The sequence below is a fragment of the Prosopis cineraria genome, unplaced genomic scaffold (assembly GCF_029017545.1).
Source record: "Prosopis cineraria cultivar Desert tree isolate PC_DT_omini unplaced genomic scaffold, ASM2901754v1 PC6, whole genome shotgun sequence".
Lineage (NCBI taxonomy): Eukaryota > Viridiplantae > Streptophyta > Magnoliopsida > Fabales > Fabaceae > Prosopis > Prosopis cineraria.
Genome location: NW_026555337.1, coordinates 6,187,456 through 6,196,996, shown reverse-complemented (window position 1 = coordinate 6,196,996; position 9,541 = coordinate 6,187,456). Strand labels below are relative to the sequence as shown.

The 9,541-nt window shown below is 33.5% G+C and overlaps 1 protein-coding gene and 1 pseudogene across 3 annotated transcripts; one reads left to right on the top strand and one right to left on the bottom strand.

Annotated features, from left to right (window-relative positions):
- Positions 1–2,038: 2,038 nt before the first annotated feature.
- LOC129313249 (uncharacterized) lies at positions 2,039–3,069 on the top strand (annotated as a pseudogene).
- Positions 3,070–3,493: 424 nt separating this feature from the next.
- Positions 3,494–6,279, bottom strand: LOC129314335 (ADP,ATP carrier protein 3, mitochondrial-like). Of its 3 annotated transcripts, none has more exons than XM_054957756.1 (4): positions 6,153–6,279; positions 4,919–5,421; positions 4,405–4,776; positions 3,494–4,028 (listed from the first exon to the last, which is right to left on the bottom strand). In XM_054957756.1, the coding sequence occupies exons 2-4, from the start codon at positions 5,390–5,392 to the stop codon at positions 3,729–3,731; spliced, it is 1,146 nt and encodes a 381-aa protein (XP_054813731.1). In that variant the 5' UTR covers positions 5,393–5,421; positions 6,153–6,279; the 3' UTR covers positions 3,494–3,728. The 3 variants fall into 3 exon arrangements, with proteins under 3 accessions (XP_054813731.1, XP_054813730.1, XP_054813732.1); XM_054957755.1 differs by lacking the exon at positions 6,153–6,279 and adding an exon at positions 5,806–6,032; XM_054957757.1 differs by lacking the exon at positions 6,153–6,279 and adding an exon at positions 5,806–6,068 and having other exon boundaries at positions 3,811–4,011.
- Positions 6,280–9,541: the final 3,262 nt, after the last annotated feature.

Genomic DNA, 9,541 nt, shown 5'->3' with positions numbered 1-9,541 from the left:
TGAATATGGATCATTTATGAGTTAATATGACTTACTACATAATATATAAAACTTAAACAAGAAGGAACTTATTGTGAGTATTCTCTCTCTCTCTCTCTCTCTCTCTCTGTGTGCATAGGGTAGGATGTAGTTTAATAGGGGCTTGATGTTGTTCTTACCCTCATGATATGCCTTTTTATTTAGGGTGCCTTATAATCTTTATTTATCATTTCGCTTATACTTGACATAGTGACAGACCTAAATTAGTGGAATTATTTTTTTACATATTTTTGTTGTTCATAATCCCCCTTGACATTTACTTGTTTTTCATTAAAAATTTAGCCATCCTTCATGTAAAATTATTGAATCCTCACTTATCATTGTGACAATTACATGTAAAATCTTGTGGATTACATGTAAATTAAATACAAAGAGAGCCTCTATTGTCAGTGCCCCTATAATTACATGAAAACAACAACTAATTACATGTAAATCAATATGAGAAAAAATTCGCGAGTATGCTCGAGAAATAATTTACATGCAATCTCTACAGGATCACGTGTAAATCAATCACATAGAGAATGCCTCTATTAGTGCTTTAGATTTACATGTAAACCACCATTGATTATGTGTAAATTAATGCGGGAAAAATTCGCAAGCATATTTGAGAAATGATTTACATGCAATCTCTAACAGATTACATGTAAATTAAACACACAAAAAGCACGCTCTTGTGAATGGCCTTGAATTACATGAAAATAGTAATGGTTTACATGTAAATCTATAGGTAAAGAAACTTGTGAACAGCCTAAGAAATATTTTGCATACAATCTTTATCGAATTGCATGTAAATCAATCACACAAAAAAGATGCCTCTGTTAGTGCCTTAGATTTACATGTAAATCACCATTGATTACATGTAAATTAATAAAAGTATAACATAGGACATAACCTTTGCACCCAAGCTAGTACCTTGCACCTTAAGTCAAGACATAACTCTTAACTTTTTAATTGACCTATTTTTGCTTAAATTCACAGAGAGTATATTGACTTTTTTTTTATTTTACTACAATTATATTTTTATTTTAAACATTGTTAAAAATATTTCACTAAATACTCTAGATTAGATTTTATTGAATTAAAAATTTATATAAAATTGTAAAATTATTTGTTAATCTCATAATCTAATTATTTACTCCCCCAATTTAAACAATCTTAAATAATTATGTATAGCAATGCTGAAATAACTAACTAATAATATAGATTGGTAAAGGCTTATGATCAATTTGATCATGTAATTTCAATCAAATTTAAAAGATTTGAATTTGATGAATGGCCTAAATATACTTACTCATTAAGTGTTTTAATTACAATCGTTGAATTTTATCAATACCTAAAAATTATTTAGATAAATTTTTCTTTGAAGAATTCAAAACAATCACCACAATCAAACACTATTTACATATGCTATTCCCTTCACAAAAATTAAAATTTGATATTTTATAAGTATTATATAATAAAATATCTTACAATTGTTGGACTAAATCAAATAGTCATGTCATGTGTACGTGATGAACGTTTTGATCATGATGATTATTTTAAATTTTTTTAAAAAAAATTATCATATAATTTTTAAATAATAATAAAATTTAATAATTATAAGTGAGAATGAGTGTACTTAGATCACTTATTAGATCCAAAGTTCCAAATTCAAATATAAGCGAGATTGGAGTGTTTTGCTTGATATATTAATACACACACATTATCCCAATTTAATATAGCAAGCTTCTTTTTGCCTGAAATATATTAAGTGTTGAAACATAAGAAGTTTTCATATTATTAAAAAAAAATTAATCAAAAGACGGTTGTGAGCTTAGGATAGTTTTGATTGCTTGTAGGTCCTCTTTTTGCGTGAAAATTTTTAAAACGACCTTAAAAATTTATGGAAGAATGATAAATTCCTGTAAAATAATGAAATGACAATTTAGTCAGGTAAAATGCAATAATTGCTTTTAAATTGTCAAGGGGCTTATCTGTCAACAATTTTTAAGGAAATGACATGTTTGCCCCTACCACAATCCCTTCTCTCCTCTTCCCTTCTTCATTGACTTTGCCTCATTCCTTATCACTCCCAGATTCATTGGCGGCGAAGAGCAACGAGCACTTTCCCTCAGCCTCCAATTCCAACCTTCAAATCAACGGCCGCTTCATTGGCCACAAACCTCAAGAGTCAAGGTCGATCCTGCGACTTCACGTGGATCCAAGCCCTAGGCATTCTCTTCAACTCAAACTCCCCCGCCATCAAAGCCACCAAGACGGCCTCATGGAACGACGCCGTCGACCACCTCACCTTCACCCACAACAGCAACCAATTTTCCCAGCCGAAGTCTTCTCTCTCCACCTGGTTTGAAGGTGATGTGAAAGTGGAGAGAGTCCCCAGGAGGAACAGCATCATTGTGACTTTGAAGGATGTTGCATAGATTTTGGTGAACGTGGTGTCGATGATGGACGAAGACAATAGGTTCACAACTATGAGGTGCCTTGTTTTGCTCATCTAAAGGTTCAGTTTAGGCCCTTGGCTGTCATGTAAAGTTGAAGGAGTGCTTGGGAGGCGATATAGGTTGGATTTTGAGGACCTGCTGAAGCCTGGTGTGGCTATGCTAGTGGTCAGAGGCGAAAACAAGTACATAATGATGTCGTTGCTTTCTCCTGTGTTTTCTCTCGCAAAAGTTTTGATTAGCGTTCATCATCGCCGGCGAGCGTTGAGCGAAGGGAATTTTCACAAGAACATGCTTCTTCACCAAGTGGTGTTCTGCGAGCAAGTGATGATGGTGGATGCTGTGTTGGAATACAAGATAGAGAAGAAGCTGAAAAGGGATGGCAATGAGAATCTGTTGGAGCTAAGGAATGACCTCGATGAAACTCTCGTGAACAGAGCGGCCAAGTATCGCTAGTAAAAGGTGTAGTTTTGAATAAGGACAAAGTTGGTGACTGCAAAAGGAAAGAGGGGAGAGAGGGGCAAATGTATCACTTCCTTTTAAAACTTATCAACAGGTAAGTCCTTCGAGACTTCAAGAATCAAATTATCAATTTTCTATTTTAAAAAAATTTATCTATTATTCTCTCAATTTTATTTAATTTCTCATAAAATTAATTGCCTCATTAAAAAAAAATTTACGTATAAACTCTCTTTTTTTGTGGGAAAAAAGATCGGACGCTACGCATTCAGGTCAAATTGGTCAACATGGTATCCATGGACTTTTTTCCTTTCTAAAGGTTAATATCTATGGATCTTTTTGGGTCCTCAACAGTCAACACGCGAAATTGAGCAGGATCATCTCCCTTGCTGCACATGCTACCCCGCAACCATAAATGATAGCATAGATCTTTCTTTTCGTCGCCTTGAACATAACGACGTGCTATATAGCATATGTTATACAATTGAAATTATTCCCTTGACTCGACTTAATGACCAGTAGACCTGAAGGAGACAACATGCACAATCCAACCGAGCTTTAACCCAGAAAGCCACCGGTTTTAAATTATTTGAAAGAGGGCTGGAAACTAAACCGCTTAAAGGCTCCAATGTCACGAACAATTAAATTGCAAGTTCGCAATACTATTATCTAAATTTCTTGTCCCTATTTTTTCTGAAAAACCCAAACATTATCTTTCATACACAAAATTATTCCATTCAAAGGGACCAACCTAAGTGTCCCATGTAATAGATTGTCGTCGTCATCTGTGTCTTAGCCACCCCCACCAGATCCATATTTCTTACCAAAGAGAATGAGCTGGAGCTTGTCATAACCAGCAAGCACGCCAGCACCTGCAACAGCACGTAGAATGTTTGCACCAGCACCTTTGAACAGCGATTTAACACCCTCCTTCTTGATGATTGTCTGGAAGGCATGCAGAGAGCTGTTGTATTTCACAGCTTCACCAGAAGTCATCATCATCCTTCTCCGCACTGTGTCAATTGGGTAAGACGCCAAACCAGCACCTATTGTGATCCCCCATCCCAAAAGGAAACTAGCAAAGAAACTATCCTGTCAGCACGAGTGATGCATGTGTAAGCAAGCATGGGCAAAAATATCCAGAAAAGCTGGCAATTGGAGTCAACATTTGCATTAGCTAATATTCGCACACTGAATATGAATGGAAGCAACAGCAAATTGCATCAATTTTAAAAGTGATAGAGGCGCATCATTACTTGGACTCAAGAATAAAAATAAAAAACAGGACCACTGAAATCAAAAGTGCAATTGGACAGGCGAAGCCAAAACTATGTCAATTCAACCAACTTGCTATAGCTCAATTATTCATGCATAAAATGCAAAGAAAATTGAATGCAAGGGAAGCTGAGGTGTAGAAAGACGAGTTAATTCTACCAACAAAAAAAAAAAAAAAAGACTCTGAACACACCTGCAAGCTACCGACCAGAACCACTGGTTTCAGCGAATCATACATTCCAAAGTAAAGACCACGGTACACTATGATTCCAACACACGAGATGTTGAATCCACGGTAAAGACCAGCGATGCCATCCGACCGAATGGTTTTCTTGTAAACATCAATCAAGCCATTGAACTGCCTCTCACCACCCTTCTTTGCAGCTTTTGCATCATTAGCCAATCGAGTTCGAGCATAGTCAAGAGAATAGACAAACAAGAGGGAGGAAGCCCCAGCAGCCCCACCAGAGGCCAGATTACCAGCGAACCACTTCCAGTACCCATCTTTGTCTTTCTTAAAGTTGAAAAGCCTCTTGAAGTAATCCTTGAAAGCAAAGTTAAGAGCCTGGAATAGACAAAACAAAAAATTAATAAAAGAAAGTACGATGAAGCAAACTAATATGGTCATGTCTATTAAACTCTGTGATCATCATGAGAGAAACGCATCACGGCAGTGTCAGCTTATACTTGAAATAGAGGGAAATTACCTGAGTAGGAAAGTATCTGATAACATTGGCCGTGTTCCCCCTCCAAAGAGCCAGGACACCTTCATCCTTAATTGTTCGGGTAAAACAATCACCTATTCCCTTGTATGGTTCAGACAATCGACCACTTTTGATCATTTCATCCTGATTTTGAATAAGCAATTTGACTCGCTCAATTGGAGCAGCAGCGGTCTTAGAGACAGCAGCAGACACTCCTCCCATCAGGAAATCTACTAGAAATGCAGATGCCCCTTTCTCTGTTGGAGCATGAGCAGTAACTGGCAACATAGGTGGGACAATGGCCATGCCACTGACATTGCTTGCCAGCTGCGAAATAGGTTGTTCACCACCTCCCATGAAGTAATTTCCAGTTGAGCAACAGTTTCTGGAGCGAAAATTGGGGGAAAGCTTGGACGTAAGATATGACTCTCCAGCCATCTTCTGAACTACCGATGGATGCCGTGACCCATCGGCCATGATTGCAATAGCAATACAGACGGTGACCTCTGCAAATTTAATCATACATCATAATCATAAATTAAGAGAAAGCCAGATGGCAAACTCGTTCGTTTCACACTTAACATTTTTTTTTTTTTGGTTCCTACCTCTGCCTTACTGTTTACATGAAATAGGCTACAACTACCTGCCCACTTTTCCTTAAATTAACTAATCGGATTAAGTCCTAAAGTCATATAACTACATATTTTCTAGCTACACTAAAAAAACCCTTTTAATCAAATAACAGATGGAGAAAACAGGAAACATAACGTTCTAGCAGGCAGCAGCACCGTAATACCGCACAAACCGAGATCAAGTATTCATCGATTCAGGAAAACTATTAAAGTAAAGGGCAGGGCAATAACAAGTGCCGAAAAAAGCCAAACTGAAACCTGATGCAACTGTTTGACTAAGTTTGACTAAGAAGTAAGCCGTTGCTCCTCCCTCGAAGAAGAAGATCGGAACTAAGAAGAACCACATAATACACAATACATGACGTAGACTGTACCGTGGCAATTCAATTCGCAATTAGACATTAGAAATGATAACTTCAGTGAATGAAATAAGTACGGTCCATAGGGAAATCAGCGTTAGGCCGCCGAGAAAATGCATAAAAAAGAAAACATATCTCCACGAGAAAATAATCAAATACATACACGATCAAAACAAAAAATTACTCATATTTCTATGGAAATGAGAAATGGACGGAGCAGAAGCGACCGCAAAGAAAAGAAAGGACCTGAAAAGGTCGCCGAGAGTCGCAATGCGTCCTACTCAGAACCGAGGCCAAGGGAAGTGGACACGGAGACTCGTGTAAGTGGCAGCTCCAAGGAGGCCCTTGGGTTTTTATTTAATGACGAATTTGCCCTTATCTCTCGAAGAAAACCAAAACTCCGAGTGGCAAATTGGCAAGAAACAAAAAAAAAAAAAACAGATTTATCATCAGACAATGAAATAATTATGAATATTTATTTATTTCCCCTATAAATAATTACAAATACCCAAGATGCCAGCTACAAAAATGGCTTCTTTGAACGGTATGAGCTCACAGACTTACCCTCTTCGATTTTTATTATAAAATATTTTCAGTTATTTTATGTATTTTAAAAAAAAGTTAGTTTTTTAATATAATAAAAAAGTGAAATTTAAATTTGTTTTTACCTTAAGTTTTAAATAATAATTTAATTATATTAAATACTTTTACGTTAATTAGAAAGAGATGAAATTTTAAAAAAAATGATTTACTTATTATAAGGTATTCTGTACCTTGAATCAAAAAACACTTCTAAAAGTTATTTTATAAATATAATCAAAAGGGAGTAAGTCTGCAAGCCCACGTCATTCGAGGATCTGTACAAAAATATAGAAGCGGATGGCCACATTCATATTCAGTTATTCATAGTCTCATAATTTCGGTAACTGAAAGTGTCCAGGTGCACCACATTTTAGGGAAAACTGAGAACAATGACCTATTGTCAAGCGTTTTCTTTTTTCTTTTTGTTCTTTTTTTTTTTTTTTGGTTGTAGGGGTTGGAGTTGAGCAAAAATCTGCAAACCAACTACTTTGCATTCATTGCGCAGCTCATTGATCAAAACTAAGTGCTGTTTCCAAGTTTTATACAACGACTCAATGATTTAAATGCATGTTTTCACAAAAGATGCGTCATGGGAACAGTTTAATTAAGCAAAAACATCCGCATGATGACAGAGGGGGGAAATGCTTTGAAGCAGCAGACGATGCTTGTGAGTTGGATTTTCAAATTTGCAGGATTTGTTTCTTTTATAAATGTTTCGAGAAAATCAATTTCTCTCTGAATAATTCAATTGACCTTAATTCCACCCTTAATGACTATCTTATTGTCAGTTGAACTGCAATATATTTAATGTTTTAAAATAACAAAATTAAATATATATTACTAAACTATATTATAAAGTTTATATTATTTAATTTAACTTGATTTAAAATTAAATTATATTAATTTTTAAATATTTTTTATTTCTATATTTTATTTTTAATTTTATATTTTTCAATTTAAATTTTTAAATATTCTTATAAAATTATTTAATATAATTTATAATTATGCTTAAATTTTCACTTTTAGTAGCAGCAATTTATTATCACTAAAGAAAAATTTTGACACTTCTTTATTCAATAAGTTTTTGCATACAAAAAAGGGGAAAAAATGTCTAACAATCTTTAAAAAAATGTGAACTAAAAAAATATGACTGCACGTTATTATTGCAATCAATAAGGTTACAACTAAATGTTATTTTCGAGGGTCACTAGATTTTATATACTTTAAAACTAAACAAGTCATATTATATATATACATACATACATATATATATATATATATATTCAATTATATGAATATTTTTTTTAATTGAAAAAGTGAAATACAATACAATTTCATTCTGTAGATAAATTTTTTAACAAACTTTCTTATATATTATAAATATCAATAAATGTATGATAAATTAATGTTAATATTATCGTATAAATCATAATCATATATTATAAGATTAATGAACATTCTAGAGAGGGAGGGCAGAATTGGGGAAAGCGAAGGATATGAGAGAGAGATGTGAGGGATGGATTGGAATCAAACTTGAGGTGAAATGGGAATATGAATGGGAGGAATATGGAAATCTGGCAGAGGAAGAGTGAGCCAGTGAGGACCACAAGCTGCCTCCATTTTTTCCACGTCTCAATTCTGTCTGTGTCCCATTGATTTCAATTTCTAGCACCTGGAGCTAGGAGGGCGCTTTCTTGCAGCACTCTAGCTAGCTCCCGCGTTTCTTTTCCTGCGCTGAAGGAGTCGAATTGGAGGAGGAGACCTGTGAATGGCCATAAAACAAGGTTGCTCTCCCTCTCACTGTGTTTGAGAGAGAGAGAGAGAGAGAGAGAGAGCGAGCATAAATTGACAAGATTTTAAAATATGTTAAAACATGACTCATTTACAAAATCAATCACAAGTGATTTTTTTTAATTTATAAAGCAAATATATTTTTAAAACGCTTTGCATCAAATGGGCTGCGAATATGTCTCCTATAACTAATTAAATGTACTTAATTAATTAAATTAAAATTCTGTACAAACTTTTATCATATCTCTCTCCCTTTCACAATCGTTTCTCCCTTTTCTTGGTAAGCGGAGAAATTAAGGTAATATTTACATATTGCTTTCTTGTTGTTCTAACAAGTGCATTCTTCTGCAAGAAATGTCCTAATATAAGTATTTTAATTTTATACCTCTGCAAACGAGTCTCATTACTAGGTTTCCTTGCACAACGATAAATGTAAATGCAGAAATTTCATTGCGAAGGAATATTTGATTCTTCGTGATAAGCTAAGATATCCATAAGTTTTCATGGACTGTGTTTGATTTACTTTAAGCAAATGTGATGCTTTTTTTCATATTCTTAATCCACGATATTATATCAATTATATGCAATTATATATCACTAATAAACTATATCAATAAAAACTTATTAATATCATTTAATTTTTTTTAAGAGAAAATGACAATAAAATTTTTCTAAAATATATAAATGACAATTTGATTCAAAATATTATAATTTCACTGAAGTCCTTGAGGACTTTTCTATCATTAATGAATGTAAATGATAAAATTGTCCTTGTTGAAAATAAAATAATTCACAAGTTTTGTTTGTATAATCACAACTTTCCTTCTTATATTCACAACAATATAACAACAAATTACAAATTTACATGTTAAATTCTTGATTTGCTATTACATTGTTATGAATATAAAAAGAAAAGTTCTGATTATACAAACAAAACTTGTGAATCATTTTATTTTCAACAAGGGTAATTTAATTATTTATATAAATTCATTAATAACAGAAAAGTTTTTAGGAACTTTAATGAAATTATGGCATTTTAAAAAACTAATTTATCATTTATATATTTTAGATGAATCTTATTATCATTTTCCTCTTTTTAAAGAGGGGCAAATACAAAACATAAGAAATGTTAGACTGTTTATTCAGTTTAATTCTATAAAATGAGCTATACATACAAAAGTATCTATATATTAACTTCTTATTTTTATTATAAAATACTTTCAACCATTTTATATATCTTAAAAAAATTATTTGTTTTCTTG